The sequence below is a fragment of the Sus scrofa genome, chromosome 12, assembly GCF_000003025.6.
Source record: "Sus scrofa isolate TJ Tabasco breed Duroc chromosome 12, Sscrofa11.1, whole genome shotgun sequence".
NCBI lineage: Eukaryota > Metazoa > Chordata > Mammalia > Artiodactyla > Suidae > Sus > Sus scrofa.
In genome coordinates this window covers 17,889,484-17,912,126 of record NC_010454.4, presented here as the reverse complement: position 1 = coordinate 17,912,126, position 22,643 = coordinate 17,889,484, and the positions used below count along the sequence as shown (strand labels likewise).

Genomic DNA, 22,643 nt, shown 5'->3' with positions numbered 1-22,643 from the left:
GCTTCCACTCCTGGGAGAACCTTCCCGAGATCAACCAAGGACCAACTCCGTCATCTCTGGGGCTGACTGCATGTCACCAGCATCTAGTACCTCACCTGCTGACCAGCTGGAGTGACACTTTCCAGATTTGTCCCTCAGCTAGCTCTGCTGTCCACCACAGTATTACCCTTTGACAACCCCCCATGCCCGGCTTTTACAAAGACGTGGATGCCCACAAGCCTATTTAAAAAAATTATAATAATAGGGGGAGTTCCCTGGTGGCTCAGCAGGTTAAGGGACTGGGGCTTTGTCACTGCTGTGGCACGGGTTCGATCCCTGGAGCCACGATCCTGGAACTTCCACAGGCCATGGGCACAGCCAAAAAAACAAAAAACAAAACAAAACAACGAGTGGGGCTCTGGGGTTCCAAGACACGCCCAATTGCGGGGGGGGGGGCGTCTTCGCCACATCCGTATATGGAGGCATGTTGGCTAGTGTTGGTTGGCTCCTGACACCGACTTCTACCCCCTTCTCTGCCGGTGCTAGAAGCCTGGGAACCACATTTCACAGATTCCGGACAGCAGGTTCTGCCAACAAAATGGGCTTGTGTGCAGCTGGAAGGTGGAAAGGAGCTGGAAGCCACTCTTTCCTCCTCTGCAGCAGACTCCACATTCCCTGTCAAGTCGCCAGCCTTGGGGCTGTGGGGCTGCAGTGACCTCATGAGTGGTTTCCCAAGGGTTCCTCACTTCTGAGTGGCAGCGGCAGTTTTGTGTCTACGGAAAGCAGCTGTGGTAAAATAACCTGAAGGCCAGTGGGGCGATCCCCCCACCCCAACTTTCACCACCATTACCCCCTCAGTGACAACCACCAATTCATGGCATAGTTTCTTTTCCTCCCTCCCTTTCTGTTTCTTTCTTCCTTCTTCTTGTTTTTTTTTTTTTTTTTTTTTACTTGAAATATCTAGAGTGGTTTCTATTTTCCTGTCTATAGTAGTTTTAAAATATGTCTGCCAGGAGTTCCCATTGTGGCTCAGCAGTAACAAACCTGACTAGTATCCATGAGGATGAGGGTTCGATCCCTGGCCCTGCTCAGTGGTTAAGGTTCCGGTGTTGCTGTGAGCTGTGGTGGAGGTTGAGATGCAGCTCAGATCCCATGTTGCTGTGGCTGTGGTGTAGGCCAGTGGCTACAGCTCTGATTTCACCTCTAGCCTGGGAACTTCCTTCCATATGCCCCAGATGTGGCCTTAAAAAGGCCAGGAAAAAAAAAAAAAAAAAAAGTCTACCAGGAGTTCCCTTGTGGCACAATGTGTTACGGACCCGATGGAGTCACTGCAGTGGCTGAGGTCGCTGCTGTGGTGTGGCTGTAATCCCTGGCCCAGGAACTTGCACACGCCACAGGTATAGCCAAAAAAGAGAACATACGTCTGCAAATTCTTCGACCCGCCTTTCTTCAAAAGGTGGAGACTAGGACCCGCTAACTAGTGGGTTAATGATCCAGCTTGTCTCTGTAGAGGTGCCGGTTTTGCCCCTGGTCTGGTGGACACGGTGGGCTAAGGATCCAGTGATGCTACAGCTGTGACATAGGTCGCAGCTTCAGCTTGGACTCTATCCCTGGCCTGGGAACTTCCATGTGCCACGGGGGCGGGGGGAAGATATAGAAGGAAAAAAAAGGTGGAGACTAAATCCCGTCCTCTTGAATGAGAGCTGGCCTGAGTGACTGACCTCTAACCCCTCATGTTAGACGACAGAAGTGATGCTGTGTGCCTTCTGAGACCCGGTCCCACAGAGGATAACTTCTCTGGCTCGCTCTTAGCTCACTCTGGAGGAAGCCAGCCCCCATGTGCGGACATCCGTCAGGTAGCACGTGGACAGACAAGCCCAGACGGGGAGGAAACGAGGCCTCCTTCCAACAACTGGCACCACCCGGGCAGCATGGAAAGGAGTGACCCACCTCGGCAGTGGACCCCCCAGCCTCGGCCAAGCTGTCAGATGACTCAGCCCTGCCCCAGATCCTGAGGACCTCAGGAGAGACCCAAGCCCAACGGCCCAAGCCACTCCTAAGTTCTTGATTCACAGAAATGGTGAGCAATAAATGTTTACTGCTGCTTTAAGCCTCTGTTTTGGTGGGATCGGTTACATACCCCCAGACAATCAAGACACTGCCTGATCCAGGGGTTGAAGCAGACAGACGTGAGACCCTCTGAGATGATATATTAACAAATCACGTCCTCATAACGGTTGGGGACCTTGGCCCCGGGCTCCAGGCCTTTGCCTTTACCACAATATTGCCATGCCAGCAACTCATAGATTTTCCCGGGTACAAAATTCCTCGACACCCTGTCCCATAAAAAGGGCAGTAGAACTAAATGTGCACTATAATCCAGTAGGGTTTTGTTGTCTGGGGGGCAAACTTAAAGCAGAGCAGTGGCAGAGAGGCACACGATCCCCCAGGCTTTCAGAGACGAGGATCAGGCCAGAGTTAGCTGTACTGTGTGTCCCATGGCTGGAGCTCCAGAGGGAGCCACGTTCACAGGGAGGCTCCTCTGCACCACTAGCAGGGGACACTGCTGGATGCCAAATGGGCGCGTTAGAGCAGGGAGCCTATTTGTTCCATCGAGCTCACTGGGACCTGCTGGGCTTTCTGCTGAGCTACCGAAAGGGAAAGGAAGGAGCCTCTATGACGATCCCAGGGATTCCCCACTGCTTCCCGCATTCCCCACACTTACTTCTCTCATCCCCATTCCCAGGCCACACCTGGACCTTACCATCATTTGGCATTTACCATAAAAAGTCTCAAGGAGTTCCCCTCAGCAGACACGAATCTGACTTGGCATCCATGAGGACGCAGGTTCAATCCCTAGCCTTGCTCAGTGGGTTAAGGATCGGAGTTGCCGTGAGCCGTGCTGTACGTCACAGAGGTGGCTCAGATCTGACGCTGCTGTGGCCGTGGCCAGCTGCTACAGCTCCAAGTTGACCCCTAGCCTGGGAACCTCCACATACCACAAGTATGGCCCTAAAAAGCACAAACAAACAAACAAACAAAAAAACCAAAAACCCTCAAAAGTCCAAGCCTTCATTCTCTGAACCTACGCTCTCGTCCTTTCAGGTCTCACTCAAGTGTGGGCTTGAGTTCTTTAGCTGCCTCAAAACTTCGGGTCTGGTGCCCCATTTCTCCCACTTGGTCTAAACCCCCAAGTTGACCGCTTCGTCTCTCTACTTCCAGGCCACCATCCAAGGACTCTTTCTAAAACTCAAGCTTGATCCTGTGGCTTCTCTGCTTAGAACATCAAAGTTGTGCTCAGTTTGGTCAAGTCCATGTGCCGCTGTCAGGCCCCTCAGGCGTGGTCCCCGCTCACCTGCTCGGCCTCCGCCCCTGCCCCTTCCTCCCTGTGCTTCCTGCCTGGGGACCCAGACCACACAGATCAAGCTCACCCACGGTTTCACGCTCCTCGCCTCGGAACCGGCCTCCGTCCTGAAGGCCTTTCTTTCACCTCATCGGCCTGAAAAGCTTCTCTTTGGCCTTCTTCCTCTTCCCCTCCTCCAAGCCATCCCTCGCATTTGCTCCTTTCCAGCCAAGCAGGAGCTGAACCCCTCCTAGGTACACTCCTTGGTACACTGCCATTGTCCCGTCAACTCACTGTCATCTCTGTTTATCCTCAGGTCTTAGGGGCCTCTCGGGGGCACAGACGTTGCCCTCGTCAACTCCTTCCCCAGCACCAGGCGCCGTGTGGGGCACAGGATCCAGGCCCGGCTCAAGCTCCACCTCGTTCATGGACTCTCCCTACTTTCCCACCCTTCCCGCCTCTGAATCCTGCCACTTCTCTTCTCTGCGTCACTTCTGCCCTAATCACACGTTGGCTCATTTCACAGTACTTTAAACACTGGCTGGTTTCTCTAACACACGTCATCGGGATCAGCGAGGATTGTCATTCGTTTGGTGGCTGGTGGCCTTGTAGCGCCCTCTCTCCTTCCATCACTCAGATCTCAGCAAGGAGCCGGGCTCCGAGCCAGTCTGTCCATCGGAAAGGTGGAGACAGAGGGCAGTCCTGGGCAGCGCTGTTTCGTACCACCTGACCCTGGGCACCCCCTCCCTTCCAGGCTACTTCTGGGGGTGTGGCCCGACTCAAGAGGAGACAGCTCGCCCACAGCCTGGCTCGGTGAAATCTCTGGGCTCTGGCTCAAACACTGCCCAGTCTAGGACTAGGTGGGCAAAGGAGGAACTCACTCCTGGGAATGTGAATTCAGAAATAGGGTAGGGTAGCACCGGAGGCTAATACAGAATTGTGCAAATCTGAGGGAGTGGGATGTAAAAAACATTCCCTAGGCCTCACTTTACGTACTGACTTTGAAAGAAGGGAACTATCCCGCCAAAGGAAGCTGGCGCTACCTGGGATCCTGGCCCACACTTTGGTAAGCCCCGCAGTACAAGGACCTTGCTCCTTGGTCTCTCTTCAGCTCCCTGCCTTTGGGTCCATCTCTTACTGGAATCAACCCCCTACTCAGCACAGCGTCTGAGCGGCACGAGGACCTTCTGCTCTTGCGACCCAACCGTGTAGCCAAAGCGCCGAGTACTGTGCCTGGTGCTCAATGGACAGTCGCTGCCATCCCCCTCCCCCCCATTACTGTCACCCCTGTTAGTGACTCTTGGGTGGCAACCGCAGCTCACATGTCTCTGCATCCCTACACCCAGGGCAGTGTGTCGGTTTGCAGGTTTGGGGTCTCACAGTCCCGGGCTACAATCCGAGCTCGAAATGTTGGACGTGTGGCCTTGGGCCCTTGAGCAGGTTACCTGTATTTTCCAAACCCTCTTCCCTGTCTGTCAAAGGAGGACAGCAAGATATGCTTCCATGGGTTGTCGGCTCAATAAGACCATAAAAGGCCTAACCCAGGGCTTGGCACCGAGCAGGCAAATAGTAACTATGAGCTCCTAGCTGTCTCCCGGGCCCTCTGCTCCTCCGGGGGACCCTGTGCTATTGGCCTGCGGTTTGCACCATTCTTTACCTCATGCTGCTAAACCAACGGCACTATTCGTGGCCATTTTTGGCAGATGACCACATCTTGTTCATTCAGAATTTCTTGTTCTCACTAAGGTATTTAACTCTCATTGACTTACTAACTGTGGTTGACTAATGACTTTCTTTGCAGCAGTGGAAGAGCCTTTGCAGCTACTGTCATTACCTAACCCTTGGAATCTTGCAGCCGGAGGCCTGTGCTGGGTGAGGGAGGAAGTGGGAAGGTTTGGTGCTGGGCTGAGCTGGAGGGCGCCGAGCAGCCCATGGCAGACCCTCAGGGAGGTCAGGAGAGGCCAGGGAGGCCCTTGTGAGGCCTGAGGAGAGCCGTCTTGGGCGGTGGCCGCTCTCACACCTTCTTCTTCTTCTGTTTTTTCCGGCCTGGAAACATGCTGTAAACAACTGGTACTTGATGAACCAGGAGAGAGAGCACCAGCACACGCTGTTATCTGACCTGACGCTCTACGCCCCTTGAGGATGACATGTCCTCAAGTTCCCAGGGACTGATTCCACTGGGGAATCGAGGGAGAGAAGCCCCCTTCCTCCTCCTCTTCCCCCTCCTTGGCCCGCATTTCCTCTTGTGCAGGTACCGGCTACCACCAGGGGTTCTAGCGTCAGCTCTGCGGTTTCTGGCCAGCGGCCCTTGTTACCGGCATAGAAATAATTCGACTGCTTACATTCTAATTCCTTACCACGTGGCTAGAATTGGTTGTGAATGTACATTTTACTAGAACAACAACAAACATATTTTACAAGCAATTCCTAGAATCTGGTGCTATACACACACGTGTAGGCGGCCTGAGCCAGGACGGGGCTCACTCGGGGGGAACCTCAGGTGCCGCGTCACTCTCCTCACCCAGGTCTTCCACGTCCGATTCTATGGTCAGAACCGCATCTGCTGGGGCTTCACTGACCTCCCTGGAGTAAGAAGAATAATGCCAAGGCTTTTACTCTCAGAAGCGGCAGGGAAACGTTCCATTATTTCCTTATTTTATTGTGGCTTTTCAGGGCCCCACTTGTGGCACACGGTAGTTCCCAGGCTAGGGGTCGAATCGAGCTGCAGCAGCCGGCCTACACACAGCCCCGGCAACGCCAGAGCCGATCCTCATCTGCGACCTACACCACAGCTCACGGCAACGCCAGATCCTTAACCCACTGAGCGAGGCCGGGATGGAACCCGAGTCCTCAGGGATACTGACCAGGTTCATAACCCGCTGGGCCACAAGAGGAACTCCTGTTCCCTCATTTGAGACCAGAACTTTACTTTGTCCCCCCTCACTTACCCCGCACCCGCATGGAGGACCTCTTCCTCATCAGAAGACTCCTTGTCGTGTAGCTTCTGGGCCATGTTTTTCTTGCGTGTGGCGTTGAGAGGTCTGTACATATCCTGAAGCCAGAGTGGCCGCCTTCTCCAAAAGAAGCCCTCCCTCTGCAACGCAGAAAGGGAGATATTAAGTCTGCACCTCCCCTCCTTTCTCTGGCCACGGCACTCTGTCCTCCTCAAATTTACCTCGCTCTCGCTCTCCCCCGAGCGTCTCTTACGCAGCAGAAAGCCGAAAAAGCCCCTTGGAGGAAAACACACACAGTGAGTGACACGTGCCCCTCCCACCTCCCTCGCAGCGTGCTCGCTCTGGTCCCACCAGGACTGAATGGATACCTCAGCCCCCAGTCCCAACGAGCCCAAGCACCCCACATCCGGGATCCCGAGAACAATTCCAAGCACGCTGGCCTTCCCGAAGGTCTCCAAGTCTGTCCCAGACGGCCCCTCCGTGTCTCTGGGGAGCCTTTGGCATGTGGCTTCGCACGGAGTAAAGGCAGCATTTTCAGCCCCACTCGGCTTTGTGGCCCTTACCCAAGGGCCCCTGGGCAGTGCAAACACTGCCCAATCATGCTGGGCGGAAGAACATTAACTCTCTAGACGCATTTTACACGAGTCCCCTTCAGACATCGTTTCCCATGTGGCATTTGCTGGCGGGAGGGGAGAAGGTGATGCTAGTTTCCTAGGTGCTTTATCCCAGAAGCTGAATCCCACCAAGCAAACACCTGAGTCCAACTAGGAACGTTATCTAGCTTGCTGCCTTTGGTTGTTTTGTTGTTTGTTTGTTTGTTTGTTTATTTGTTCCTTTTTAGGGCTGCACCCACGGCACATGGAAGGTCCCAGGCTAGGGGGTCAAATCGGAGCTGCAGCTGCTGGCCACAGCCACAGCGATGCAGGATCCAAGCCAGGTCTGTGACCTACACCACAGCTCCCCAAATGCCAGATCCTTAACCCAGTGAGCAAGGCCAGGGATCCAACCCACGTGCTCACGGATACTAGCTGGAGGCGTTTCCGCTGAGCCACGATGGCAACTCCCAGGCTTGCTGACCTTCAAACTGCAGGCTCTCCCTGATGTGTGAGTGAATTGTGAGATCAGTTTCAAGGCCGTCACCAGCACAAAAACACAAAATACTCTTTTTCAATGCAAACAGAATAGAGAAAAAGAGTCAGAGGGCACGATAAGTTTGGCTTAGAAATGACGGAGGTCCACATAGCATGTGTGTCCTCAGTTGTGACCGAACATGAGGCCAAGAGCCCAAGCATGGTGTGGACAACAGGACGTCCCCAGGGGAAAGGGCCCGTCTTCTTTTTGATACTCACTAGCGGTGAGTCAATGGGGCGAGACATTTTCCCTTGCTCTCTCTCCTCCTCCTTATTGTAAAAGGGAGAGACAAACTACTGTCTCAAGCTTCCTCCAGTTAGAACTCTATGAGGTTTGGATAAAGCGGATAGAGAGTGGGGGCCGGAAGGCCAGCAGGACGACAAGGCAAGTTTGCTTGCCACTGTACAGGAAGGAGTCGTCTGCTCCACGTCATCCACTTGGAGGGGGCCTAGGAGCCCCCAAACCCCCAAAACCACGCAGCCTTCCCTACCCCGGAGCCTCCGAGAAGCCTCTCCTGGTCCGATGCCCACCACCAGCAGGAACGGGGACAACCCAAACCGCTCCCCCTCCACCCTCGTTCCTTAAAGGACTAGAGAAAGCGGATGAATCTGGACCAGTCTCATTCGAACTCAGCTTTGGCCGGGAGCTAATCCTGCTGGTGAATAAAGTATTAGGGTAAAGAAACATTCTTCCTGCCTTCAGTGGCTTCTTCCCTGTAAAACGAGGAGACTGAAAGAGATGAGTTCTACGTTCTCCGGTTCCAAAAAACTCTGTCTTAAAAGACCAGTATTTACCTTTTGCGTCCTACGTTCCCTTCCCGCAATGCCCTCTTACGAGAACAGACCTGTTTTGGAAGAAAACATGACCGTGATTAGCCATCACAACAATTTTCTCCAAATCCTTACTCATTCCGTTTATTTTAAGTCTACCAGTCCCATGATAATCACTTCCGAGGCCAGGAATTCTCGCCTGTTTAATAGTCCCTTGGCTCGTCCCAAGGCCCTAACTTAGCATCTTGCATGCCGCTGGCAGTACACTTCGCCGACTGCTTCAGACAACATTCAACAGATAATTCCTAACAAAAACTCCCAGAAGTGGGAAAAGAAAATACAAGTATCCACAAGAAACCTAAGCATTGTTTTCAAGTCCAGAACAAGAGTTAGAAGCCTATCGTGACGGCTACTATTGATCACTGTTGAGGAGGTCCTCATCAACGCAGTAAGGACAGTGAAATACTGGAACGGAAAAGACAAACATACTTGAATGCGAAGCGATGGGCAACCTAAAAAAGACCAAAAGAATCCACCGAAATTGTACTGGCAGCAAGATGAGAATTCAGGCAGATGACGCCACACAAAATCAGGAGATCCACATCTAAGCCTCAACAGCTTCCCCATAGAACACAAAAAACTAGCTAAACAACAGACGATCGAGCCCGCTGATAATATCAAAGAGCAGGACTCTTCCCTGCCAGGTATAAAATACATAAGGGAGCAGCTGGAATTAAGCCGTGTGCTACTGCTGCTTCTACAGGAAAAGATAACTGCATCAGCAGACTAGAGTCCGGATAAAGACAGCACTTCAGGTCAGTGAAGAAAGAATGAACCATGCAGTGAAAGATCTTACAACAAGTGGATTTCCAAAGAGGGGGGAACGTTAGATCCCCTGCGTCCACCCCAACAGATTCTAGGCAGATTATAAAAGCCCCCGAAGAAAATGTTAGACTCCTTTTATGACATGAGGAGACAGCGGCCTGGCTACCAAAACCTGCTCCCCAAAAGCCCTGAGGAGAGGACGGGCAGACACGGCGGCAGACTGTCCACACACCGCCTACTCTTCCCAGCCCTTGCCGCCTTCTCCCCTGCACTCTCGCCTTCCTCTTGACTTATAAAACTCTTCATAACAAATAAATAGATACGGTCTTTAATTACACATCAGGGTTTCCCGTCTTTCCCAGTGCTTCTGTCTCCAAGGAGACAAGACAGAAAAGCAGAGTCGGGTGAGACTGGCTTCTGCTTTTGGTTTGGCCACCGGGGCCCGAAGTTGGTCTCCTTCATCTATAAAACGGGGTGCGGATCTCACCCGCACAGGGTTGTTGGAATTCAATCAGACACCACATGGAAAACTCTTCACCCTGCGCTTGGCATAAATCAGCGCTAAGTTGGTGCCACAGACACGGTGGTCAAATCTATCAAAGGCTCTGCTTGAGGCATCAGGCTCTGAAGGCGCTTTCCCGCCACAAGACTATAAAAAAAATACTGCCTCCGTTTTTTTTCTGATACTCTTATACCTTTTTTTTTTTTTTCACATTTATGGCAATATGTTTACTTAAGGTGAGAAATGGGGACCTGCTATTATTTTCCCCCTCAAGCCGTTAGGTAGCTGTTCTATTACCATGTATTCATTTTCTTCCACGGATCAGAGTATGAAAACACGACACTGCAAAAGTCTTGGAAACACATGGGTCTATGGACAATATCAATAAAAAGGCATACATAAGCTCAACCAAAAATGTGTTCAGACCTAGGCGATGAACACATGAAAACTCTTCTGAAGGACATCGCACGGCCACGCGTACATGGCATCAGATACCACCTGCCTAGAATGCTGTAACGATGTCAGTTTTCCGCAGATCAACCTACAAATTCCATGCAACCCTATTTATATCCAAGACAATTTGCAAACGCCACTTGGCCAGCTGACATTTGGTAGAGAAAATATGCAAGAATAGCATGTCACCTCTGGTCTTCTTACAAACTGAATTTGTCCAACTAGTCTAATGCCTTTTTAATCTCGGGTTCAATTCTACAGAGACCTCCTGGGAGTGAAGTTCCTTTAAAAATCCTGGGAATATACGTTTCAGTAAAAGAACCCCACGTATTTCAGTCCTCGTGACTAAAGAGGGGGTTCAAGCGGTAGTAAGTGGAAAGGTGGCTGTGCTTTTCAGTTTGCAGGTTCTGAATCTGACGTAATTGTTGTCCTTACCTCGATGAGACAGAAAATTACAATCAAAAGCATCACCACTACAGTCACAGATATCGCCAAGATGAGCTTGTTATTATAGCCATATCCGGGAACTTCTTTGGGGAGCTAAAAAAACAAAGCACAATTTTTTAAAACCAAGGGGATAGAAAGGATAAAAGCTAACTATTTTTAAACCTTCTCTAAATAATAGCTAACTATTCCCTTTTTTTTTTTTTTTTTTTTTTTTTTTTTTCCGCCAGGGAGGCATGCAGAAGTTCTGGGCCCGGGATCAAATCTGTGCCACAGCAGTGACCCAAGCCACAGCAGTGACAGCCCTGGATCCTTAACCTGCTGCACCGCAGGGGAACTCCAATAGCTGATTATTCTTACACTGTGCTAAAACCCCATCCTTTCAGGCGAGCAGCTCACAGGTTCTTAAGAACAGACCAAACCCAAAGTGTTATTAATCTTATGGCCAGCATTTCCTTCTACAACCTAGTTATCTTGTGCTTTTGGCCCTCCTCTCGTCTACCCTAGGAACAGTGCCACATGCCCTAAATGAGCAAAGAGGGAGGGCGCTGGCTTAGCCGGTCTCGTGGCTGAGACAAGAAACAGGCTAGGAGCCCCCGGTCTTCCTGCGTGGGCACTTTATGGGCCTGTCCTAAGCGGACGAAAAGTCCAGCTCCCATATGTCAGGCATTGTCTTCACCTCACTCGACTCCTTCTGTTCCCCCTGGGCTTCTGTGTTCTCGTTGATGTAGTTCTCGGTTTTCCACTGGTCCGTATCCCATTCTGCCTTGGACACCTTTGCTTCTTGCTGCTCACTGAGAAGCTTCATCAGGAGGCCTGTCCTGGAGATGAGCTTGGCACAGGCCAGCTGCACTTGGGGCTCAGAGCAGTCCATCTTCAACGTCCGGATAACATGAGAAATGAGCCCCCTCACGTCATTGTTGGGGATGAGGGACTGCAGCTGCTGGTTCAGCTGAGCTTCAAACTGAGTCCCCGGGGAGGAAACTCCTGGGGCAATGAAGCTTGTGGGCTTGGAGGCCACGTCAGTGCCCACACCGTGGTACTCCCACTGTATTTTGTGGGTGTGTTGATCAGTAGGCATTACGTTGTCTGCAGGAACAGCAGAATATCCTGAAGGAAGAGTGCTCTGGGCGGTGCTTGCAGGGAGAGTGCCCGACAGAGTAGTTGTGCCTGAAGCAGTAGTAAGTTCTTCAAAAACAACCTGTGGAGTATTGTTTTCTGAGATGACGTTTTCTGTAGAAGGCTCTGAAGGAGAAAAGGATTGTGGAGAAGGCTTTTCCTGAGAACTGGGTTCTCCTGAAGGCGACGAAGCCTCCAGTGAAGGGGAATTTATGAGGCTCCTCACTGCAGAGGACGGAGGCCTCAATGCAAACAGCGATCTGTAGCTTGAGATTTTGCCTGGGAACCCCTGGCCCTTTTTGGGAACGGCCGTTCTGTGAAGCAAAGGAGAGTGAGAGTTGCGGAAGGAGTATATTTTCCTGGGATGTGAGACTGTTTTAGAAGTCTTCATATTTTTGACTCTTGCATTAGCGTCTTCTAAAACCAAAAGAGTGTTCGATAAGTCCTTTGATTTCTTTTTGACCTTTCCTGGGGCTTCTGGATGGATAGAGGCAGCAGGCCTGCCCCTCGAGTACTGTTTCAGGAAAGAAGAGACTTCTGCTTTACGTTCCTTTAGGAGTAAAGCCTCTTTTTCCAAGGAGTTTGCCACTAGCTTCCCGGGCCTCTGCGCCACGTGCAGCTGGGCCAGTTCCCTGGCGGAGGGCCCCCTGAGCTTGCTTCCTCTGGCAGCGTTCTCCACCAGTGGCTGGGCATTCTCTTTGCCCCTGGGGCTCTGCCTTCTCATTTCTCTGAAGTGCCTTTTCTTTATGCCCCTTGGGCCCTCGAGGACCCTGTTCACCTTCGGCGGCCTTTTTTCTGCGCTCTCAACCTCTTCGAGGCTCTTCTCCTGTTGTCGGGCGGTTTCCAATTTCTCTCGAAGGATGTGGCGTCTCAGTTGGGGACTTAACACGTTGGACTGTATAAGCATGGCAGCTTTTTCTTTCCTTAGAACGTCATCAATTTTTTCCTGAATTTCTGCATCTAACAAATTTTCCAGAAAACGGAGTTGCCTCAATTTAGTTTATAAGTTGAAATACTGGATTCAGGTTTAACAGAGGGGTCCCCGGTGGGGGTCTTCAAATGGCCCGGTGGGATGTCTGCCTCTGCTACATTTGAAAAGAGAAGCTGGATGAATGGCAGCAAGGTGGATTCTGCGTCTTCTAGATTTCCCTCGGAGAAATACGGCAGGATGTAGTTGAGTGCACTGATAACATCACTTTCATCACTAAAGTCCGGCTGCTCATCCATGAAGCTCGACAAGCTGACACGACTTCTGCCTGAGGACGGCCTCTCTGGCTCAATAATCAGCTCGGTGCTGGTGTTCTTCTTCCGGGCTTGTAGCACCTTCATGAACGATCCTTCTGCGTGCCCTAGAGATGTTTCTTTATCTGTCGAAAAGGAAGAGACTGGTTCTGAACACGGAAGACTGATGGGGCAGCTCTTGTCCCATCAGCCACGTATCCCGGGCAAATACACTAGGCAGCAGCAAACCTCGAGGGCCACTTAGAGAGGAGACAGAGAGACCCACACTTAGACCTACGACTGGCAACAACAACAGGTGGCAGAAGACAGCTTCCCAAAAAGTGCCTCTTCATTCAGAGAGCTCCATAACGTGAAATACAGCGACTACATTTAGGATTAGTCCACTGGACCCCAGGGGCCAAATGCCCAGGACTCGAGAAAAGCCAGGGCTGGAAGACAAACACTCCCGGACTCAGCTGGGCCCTGCGGATCTACTGTGACTCCTCCCCCAGGCTCACACACCCCATCCTGTCCTGCCTCAGAAGCAGAGGGGCTGGCCCCGTCTCTCCACCTCTTCACTGTGCTTGTGTTCTGGCTGCTATCCCAGGGGACCGCGACAACACCTGCGGCTCACAGGGCCTCACCTGCACTTGTCCTTCTCCATCTACCCACCGAGTCCTTTGCCCGGTCCCTGCTTCCATATATCCCAGCCCTCACCACCGAAGGTTCTACACAGAAGAAGACACTATGTCCACCCTGGTTCTTTGCTACAATTTGGGCAGGGATCTGGGGCGCAGGTTGAGAGATTTTTCCAGGCTGTATGCCAACGTGGAATGTTAATATGTGAGGTCCTAAAAGGCAAGAGGGAAAAAGCAACTTCTGCCAGAAGCCTACTTTGCTTTCATTTCATTTCACTTCGCCCATTTCCAGCTCTGCTTGCGGAAACACCAAAGCTGCTCACTACGGACGGTGATGTGTACCACTGTGTAGCTGGGCTTCTCCTCCAGAGGGATGAAAAGCGTTTGGGGTGGCGGTGGTGAGGGTCAGGGGAGGAGGGAAGGGTCACGAGGAAGGAGGAGCCAGACTGGCGAGAGCCCACAACTGGCGACAGGGGCTGAGCACTAGGCCATGACACTGAACGCCTCTGATCTTGCTTGCCCTCACCTGTAAAGGCAGACCAAACACGCCTTTTCTGCCCACGTCTGGGGGAGAAGGGAGCAATATAATTGGTTAAAAAAACTGAAAACATTGTTTTGAAAAAGAAGCAACATGGTCTTTATCTAAGTAGCAACGTGTCCTTTACAATGTGCTCTAGATCACTGATGGAGACGCGTATTCGAGCCATCTGGGCAGGAAAGCAGGTTTTGAAGTTGTTAAGGTAGTGTCAATAAATCTGATATACAGAAAAATAGTTGAAAGCACCCAAGTGTTTTGTGGGTAGAAAAGCTTGAGATTTAGAGCAAGTTCAAAGATGGTCTAAGAATAAAATAGCTCTCCTACCCATTCGAAGGGCTAGGTAGCAGCTTCGGGTTGTGGAACCAGAAACTCTCAGGTAAACCATAAACCATAAACCATAAAAGGGCACTGCTTACACTCTATCATACAACTGCAAACAAAACAAACAAACTAATCAGAACTACATTTACGCCTGTTGTAGAAGACAAAGGGTACTTGAGACTTAACGTATCTAAACTCAGTTTACACACTGTGGTGCACTGTAGGAATAAGTTCTCATTTGCAGGGAGCACCGAATATAGTATGTGGCCATTAAGGTTGACTCCCTTCCCCTCTGCATTCCTTCCTCTTGCTCCTTTATGTGGGTCACTTACATCAGGCAGCTAATGTAACTGAGCTGTTATTAGCTTAATAATGTAACCAAGAATCTGACCTTTAGCAAGGGAGTAGTTCTTAGAAATTTAGGGAGTTGGAGTGCTGAATGAATAAAACTATTGCAATTACACCATTCATTCAACAATCCATCATAACTGATTAAAAATAAACATTAAATAAACATTTAAAAATGTATCACCAGGCAATTCGGACTCACCACAATGCGCGCTATCTTGCAGGCATCTGTCACAATGCAGCTTGACCGTCTTGCAGACAACTTCAATGCTGTTTTTAAATTGGCAGAGGCAGCAGGCCATATGGCTAGGCAAGATCCTATAAACGGAAATGCAGAGAATTAAATCTGTGGTAGAGGAGTTGGTTGAGCAGGTACGAGAGGCAGGCCACAGCCACCACAGGGCGGGGCCGAAAGGACTTCCTAGGGCATATGAACTAGAGCATTGCACAGGGACTAGCTGGTCAAGGGCTGCTCTTGGCTGTTGTAAATAAATATGCAGGAGGACAGAGGTACCCAACAGAAGGATGACGATGGCAGTAGATATAGTGTGCCTAGACGAAAAAAGTGATACGTATTAGAATTGGGGGACATTGGCCTGTAGTTTAATTCGGAAGTATCTCCTCCCAACCCAAAAGCTCACTGTGAGTTGACAGTACACAGCAAGAGGGCAGATTTCTAGGAGAAGTCTGAACAAGTCCCCAGCTTCTGGAGTCCCTTTCTCAATTCCTAGTTGTGAGTAGCAAATATATTAGAAGGTACTAAATAAAGAAACATTGTGTGGTTAAACAATAACAGAGACTGTATTGGCCAGATCTGGACAATCTGAACATTCAAAAGAAGAATGCGAGCATGACAATAAGGTATAACAGCATTAAGTTAAAGAAGGGCACACGAGTCCGTAATGATAAGTGAAAAGACAAGAGGGAGAGCTCTTCTTTACACAGTAGTATCAGCTAATAAATGCATAAGGAATGATAGAATTAGGAGCATCATCTTGGGAATTCCCGCTGTAGCGCAGTGGGTTAAGGATCTCGCTTGTCTCTGTGGAGGCGCCACTTCGATTCCTGGCCGAGAGCAATGGTTAAGGATCTGGCATTGCCACAGCTGGAACACCTCTGGCTCGGATCTGATCCCTGGCCCAGGAGCTTCCATCTGCTGTGCGGGCGGCCAAACAAAAGGGAAAGTGCCATTTTGCAACTACCAATGTAATAACTGATTCAGACAAGGATCACCACTGATGCACAGCTGGGCGAAGAGCTGTTTGACAGTAGGACGCTCACTGATCCCCAAATGTCACCCCACAGATTATTTATGAATTACCAAGGGGGAAAATAACTTTCCAGTGGAGCGATATGGAAGACAGCTCCCTAAACAAGTGATCAAACATAGCACTGGGCCACCCAGAGGGAGGAAGTAGGAAGGATACAGTGTCTACGAAGCATTCGTCCCCAAAATGTTTACTTGGAATCTCATGAAGAAACAGACAAATCCACACTGTAGGGCAATGCACAAGACAACTGGCTTAGATTCTTCAAAGATGACAATTTCATAAAAGACTGAAAAAAAAAATACCCAAGAAATACTCCAGCTTAAAAGAAACAAAGATATGACATGAGATGCCTAATCTCTGACTGGACTCTGTATCAAGACAAAACAGACTTAAAGAATGGTATTGGTGGAGTGCCCGCTCAGGTGCAATGGGATTCGGTGGCGTCTTGGGAGCACGGGGACGCAGGTTCGATCCCCAGCCCGGCACAGTGGGTTAAGGAGCCAGTGTTGCCACAGCTGTGGCTTAGGTTGCAACGGCAGCTCGGATCCGATCTGGCCTGGGAACCCCATATGCTGCGAAGGGGCCAAAGATATGAAAAGACAGTTTTCAAGAAACCGCATCTCAGGCAATAAGGTTCAGTGATCCCCAAGAGATGGGAAATAAGGAAGTGATCCCTATGATTGCCCTGCTCACTTCTTTGAGAGAGTTTTCAGGTCATCGGACAGGGAAGAGAAACCCAGTCAGAGACTGATGGACTCCCTGACTCAGGAAATGGAGCTGAGAGTCTGGGAAAACCAAGGTAACAGGGGTTCACAAAGCAGAGTACTAGAGAGAAAAGAAAGGCACAGACAGAGAACTCTGGAGACATGCAGAGGGATCTCTGGACTATTCAGCAAAGTGTTGGTCAGTGCAGGTGTGTGACGAATTCCTTGAGGCCAAGAAAAGAACCACATTAAAGGATTAATCAGAATAAATGGGTATCACACAGCATGGGAAATAGTACCTGTTCCTACAAGCCAGAAGGGAAAACCTTAGATACTCAGAAAGGACTTGTCTCAGCAGTTTCTTTCTTCCTTTCTTTTCTTTTTTCTTCTTCTTCTTTTTTTTTTTTTTTTTGGTCTTTTTGCCTTTTCTAGGGCCGCTCCTGTGGCATATGGAGGTTCCCAGGCTATAGATCTAATTGGAGCTGTAGCCACTGGCCTACGCCAGAGCCACAGCAACGCGGGATCCATGCCGCATCTGCGACCTACACCACAGCTCATGGCAATGCTGGACCCTTGACCCACTGAGCAAGGCCAGGGAGCCAACCCGCAATCTCATGGTTCCTAGTTGAATTCATTAACCACTGAGCCACGACGGCAACTCCCCTCAGCAGGTTCAAATGATGAGCTCTAGATCAAAGGCTACTTGTGGTCATATCTAACAAATCTTAAAAACGAGACCTAGGGAGTTCCCGTTGTGGTGCAGCAGAAACAAATCCGACTAGGAACCATGAGGTTGCAGGTCTGATCCCTGGCCTTGCTCAGTGGGTTAAGGATCTGGTGTCACTGTGAGCTGTGGTGTAGGTGGCAGACGCGGCTTGGATCTGGCATTGCTGTGGCTGTGGTGTAGGCTCGCAGCTGTAGCTCCGATTCCATCCCTAGCCTGGGAACCTCCATATGCTGTAAGTGCGGCCTTAAAGAAAAAAAAAAGTGACAACAACAACAACAACAAAAAACTAGACCTAAAAAGATAAACTGTTTTGTTCCACCCAAAACAAAGCTCAAGCATTTTATAAGAATATACAAATATATATAGCACACAATAAACTAAAATTCACAATGTCTGGAATTATGTGAAAAATCACCAAGCATGCAAAGCAGCAGGAAAATATGTCCCATATGGAGGAGAAAAAGTACTCAATCAAAGCGAACCCATGATCTGCACAGATGTTACCATCAGCAGAAAAGAACATTAAAAATTTTAATACATAGGAAAAAAGTTATTAGTACTGTATTGCATGTGTGAAAAAGATCCAGACTGAAAATGTTAAGGAGACGCATAGAAGACGTAAAACACACCCGAACTGAGCTTCTAGAGGTGAAAGCCAATTTCTAAATGAAAAAGATACAGGGTGGGCTTAATGGCAGGTTAGACACTGCAGAAGAAAGCATCAGGAAACACTGAGGCAGAGAAACTGTCCAAAATGAAGCACAAAGAGCAGCAAAACAAAACAACACAAATGACACAAGGGCTGGGAGGGGAGAAATGAAAGTACATTATCTGAAGTTGCCTACGCGAGTCATGACTCTTATTAATGAAAATGACACATGAAAAAACCTGACTGAGGAAAATAACACAACAAACCTAAAAAATTTAAGTGAACATAAATGTAAGAAAAATCAACTTACAGCTTTTCCAATTCAAGGGTCATCATGAGGATACTTTCAACCGTTGTAAGTGACACTTGTGTTGTTCCCAGGTCTCTGAAGGAAAAGCCCAAACATGCATGATATAAACACAAGGACAAAAATTCTAGACTTAAAAAAGAAAAAAATGCCTAACTGTATTACTTCAATTCTGGCTTCTTACTTGCCATAGATGATAATTCCAAAGAGCTCTTATTGACGAAAGTTAAATTGACTGGCATCGTCAAATTAATGACCTTGGTGCCGAACACTACAACCTTTTAAAATTATTATTATTATGGCTTCGTTTTGGTCTTTTTAGGGCCACGGGGGCGGCATATGGAAGTTCCCGGCCTACGCCACAGCCACAGCAACTAGTGATCCAAGTTGTGTCTGCAGCCTACACCACAGCTCATGGCAACGCCCCATCCCCAACCCACTAAGCGAGGCCAGAGATGGAACCCGCATCCTCGTGGATAATAGTCAGGTTCACTCCCACTGAGCCAGGACAGGAACTCACACCACTTAGAATTTAAATTGTCACTGTTTAGGCAAAACACTCAATCTCCCATGAGACGGTTGTGATACTTACAAGTATCTCAGCGCTGGTAATTTATAAAGATACGAATCTTCAACTGTTGTCAAAGGATTATGGCTGAGAACTCTGAAAAAAATGGAATGGAATTAAAATTATCTGCATTTTTAATTACTTTCCCGAAAGTTTATATTCATTTTTTGGGTCTGAAACTTGAAGGAAAAAATCATTTTCTGTCTTTACTTATAAATCACCCTTAGAACCCATAAAGCATTCTTTCTTTGGAAACTACCCAAGTATCCAGGAGATATAGAGAAAGAAATAGAAAAAAAAAAAAAAGTGGATAGCAAAGAAAAAACACTCCAAAGACCCTTTCAGGTCAAAGACCCTAGAAGTGATTATCCTGGCAGGAAGTCCTTGCTCTGTAAGAAACGCTATTTTGAGGGTTGTTTTCTTTTTTTTTTTCCCCTCCCACTTTTCTCGCCATGCGGCACATGGGCTTCTCGGGCCAGGGATCAGATCTGAGCCGCAGTCATGACCTAAGCCACAGCTGCAGGATCCTTAACCCACTGTCAGGTGGGGATCAAACCTGCAACCCGGCGCTCCCGAGATGCCACCAATCCCGTTGTGCCACAGCAGGAACTCCAAGGAATGCTAGTTTTAGTGTCCTCCATAATTCAAGGTGGTTTTCACCTCTAGAATTTTTTTTTTTTAATTTCATGGTTTAAACTGCACAGTTAAAAACAAAAATAGGACCAAATCCTTGGTTTTGGAGACAAAGAAGAAGAGATAAGTCCAAGAGAAACTGGTAAAAGCCATACTCCCATCACACAGTCCCGTGTGTAACCTTTTTGCTTTGCTTTTCTTCTCCTTTCTTTGTTTTAGAGCTATACCCACGGCATATGGAAGTTCCCAGGCTAGGGGTCGAATCGGAGCTGTAGCTGCCGGCCTACACCACAGCCACGGCAACACCAGATCCAAGCCATGTCTATGACCTACACCACAGCTCATGGCAATGCCAGACCCTCAGCCCACTGAGCAAGGCCAGGGATCGAACCCTCATCCTCATGGATACCAGTCGGATTCTTAACCCACTGAGCCACAACAGGAACTCCTTAGAGATTTGAAACCATGTGGCAGGCAAATCATTAAAAAAGGTGGAGGAGTAACATCTGAAAGTTCATCCCTCTACAACAACAACAACAACAACAACAACAACAACAACAACAAAATTGGCAAAAGGGGTCAGAATCACCTGTTTAGAACTCTGGAAATGTAGCCAACAGGCTTGCAGCAAACTGGGGAGCAATTTAGTTAAGGAAAACAAATTAACTTGTGTAAGAACAGTGAGATGGGTTGTTTTAACATGTCCTAGACCTCTGCTCTCCAGGCCAGTGGTGGCCTTGAAACAGAGCCCACGTTCCCAGTCCCAGAGGGAGCAGAACGGAGCTTGAGTCCCCTCGAAGACTCATTCCCAAGGCACCGCCATTGTTTTACCTGTCTGGTGGTTCCCTGGAAGACCTCACTTGAAAGGCTCGCCTTTGACCTGACTGACAGCTGCCTGGTGCCAAAAGCCTCTCCTCGGGTGGCATTTTGGAAAATGTTTGCAGGTCAGTGTTGTAACAGGGCAGGTGCATGAAGGCGTAGGTAACCGTTTGGGGCAAAAACCTGCATCACTAATAACTATGAGCATTAAGAAATGGGGTCAGCAAGGTTGCAGGATGTAAGAGCAATAGGCAAAAATTAGCTGTATCTCTATACACGAGTAATAAGTAAGCCAAATCAAAATGAAGAAAACAATTCCATGTATAACAGCATCAGAAAGAATAAAATACTTAGGAAAAATCTTTAACCAGCAAAGTGCAAGACCCACGCTGCAAAGTGCAAAACATCGTTGAAAGACGTTGAAGATCGAAATAAATGAAAGACGCCATGGTCACCGATCCGAGGACAGCATTATTAAATTTGTACTACTTCCCAAATTGATCTATGTTTGCAGTGCAATGCCTACCAAAATCCCAGCTGATTTCGTTCCGGAAACTGCCAAGCTCATTCTAAAATCCACATGGCAATTCAAGGGGCCCAGAATGACCAAAGCGATGTGGGTAAAGAGCAAAGTGGGAGGACTCACCCGTCCTGGTTTCCAAACCCAGTTCAAAGCTACTGCAATCACAGGGTGGTACTGGCATGAGAACATACACGGAAATCAACAGAACAGACCTGACAGTGCGGAAATAAATCCTCATATTTACGGTCTATCGACTTCCAACAAGGTGCCGCCGAGCAGAATTCAATGCGGAAAGAAGAGTCCTAAATGGTGCTGGGACGACTGCACACCCACACACAAAATAACAAAGCTGGACTCCTACCTACCTTGCACATCACATATGAAAAGTAACTCAAAGTGGATCAAAGAGCCAAGTGTGACAGCTAACGCCACACAATTCTTAGAAGAAAACACAGGAGTAAATCTTTAGGACCCTGTCCTAGGCAACGGTTTCTTACAAACAAGCAACCAAAGGAAAAACCAGGTAAACTGGACCCTGTAAAAATTAAAAATGTGTGTGCTTCAAAGAACACTATCAAGAAAGTGAAGAACAGCACACAGCATGGGGGGAAATATTTGCAAATCATTTATCTGGTAAAGGTCTAGTATCCAGAACATCCAGAATACACAAAGAACTCTTACAGCTCAATAATAAGATAACTAACTTTACTTTTTTGCTGTTCAGGGCCAAACCCATGGCCCATGGACGTTCCCAGGCTAGGGGTCGAACTGGAGCTACACGTGCCGGCCTGTGCCACAGCCACGGCAACGCGGGATCCGAGCCACATCTGCGACCTACACCACAGCTCCTGGCAAAGCCGGATCCTTAACCCATGGAGCGAGGCCAGGGATCCAACCCGCAACCTCATGGTTTCCAGTTGGATTTGCTTCCGCTGCGCCACGACGGGAACTCCAAAATAAGGGAACATTTCTTGCCTGTTGCTTTTTTTCTCCAAACTCTTCTCTACAAGTCCAGACAGACGGACTACATTTCCTTTCGGTGAACTGAGGAGACTGAGAAGAACTGAGGGCTGAATCATGTCATCACTGCCCTGAATGTACTGAAATCCTAACAGCTGAAGCTGAAAACCATCCAAAGAAGGCAGTGAACAAAACTTTAAAAACAGGGCAAACTCCAAAACTATCTGTGCTAGAATCCCAGGGCAGGCAGGGAAAACTGGGTCCTTGGCAGAAGGCAGTCAAAGAAATAAGCAGAGAGATCCTGACCCTGTTCCAACATGTTTGAGGGACTTGGGGACGAAGCACCCCCTTTCCCTAATCCACCTACACAGCTTCAGCAGCCATGAGAACATGACTCCCCACGGGAGGCTCCTCAATCCGAGACCTCTAACTGCACCACATGAACCCTCTCTCAGGGACAAAGGCTAAAGAATCCGAAATGGTGAACCTGTATCTTCATCAAAGCTCTGAGAATAGCCTTGAGGAAGAGTCCCTGGCAGTCGGGAACAGTGGAAGAAGCAAGCGCCGGGGAATCAGGCAGATCTGGAGTTGCATTCTGGATGTCACCTGCTGGGGAAGTCACTCGAGCAAGAAACATCTCTGAGTCTCAGGACCATTTACCTCATAAGGCAGTTGGAGGATTAAATGAAAGAGCACGTGCAACGCACCTGGCACAGGCTGGGCACAGAGTACGTGCTCAGCAGTAATGACGTCACAGCTGCACTGGCCAGTGGCCGGTGCAGATGGGGTGCCCAGGGGTGGCACGCCAGGAGTGCCAGAAGCAAGGAACTCTCACAGGGAAAAAGAACTCCCTGCTCTAAAGGTCCTAGTCACGTTAGAAACCAACGTCGGGATAC

The 22,643-nt window shown here is 49.1% G+C and overlaps 1 protein-coding gene across 1 annotated transcript in view; it reads right to left on the bottom strand.

Moving 5' to 3' along the window:
* The window catches only part of LOC102159591 (leucine-rich repeat-containing protein 37A), a 43,494-nt gene continuing 26,543 nt past the window's right edge, over window positions 5,693-22,643 (bottom strand). Inside the window, exons 7-16 of the mRNA XM_021066829.1 lie at window positions 18,837-18,908; window positions 18,248-18,322; window positions 14,789-14,904; window positions 12,768-12,887; window positions 11,081-11,385; window positions 10,393-10,497; window positions 8,202-8,251; window positions 6,498-6,552; window positions 6,271-6,416; window positions 5,693-5,905 (exon numbers count right to left, since the gene is read on the bottom strand). Coding sequence (XP_020922488.1) covers window positions 5,803-5,905; window positions 6,271-6,416; window positions 6,498-6,552; window positions 8,202-8,251; window positions 10,393-10,497; window positions 11,081-11,385; window positions 12,768-12,887; window positions 14,789-14,904; window positions 18,248-18,322; window positions 18,837-18,908 — 1,147 coding nt within the window. The 3' untranslated portion in view covers window positions 5,693-5,802. The remainder of the gene's footprint in view (window positions 5,906-6,270; window positions 6,417-6,497; window positions 6,553-8,201; window positions 8,252-10,392; window positions 10,498-11,080; window positions 11,386-12,767; window positions 12,888-14,788; window positions 14,905-18,247; window positions 18,323-18,836; window positions 18,909-22,643) is intronic.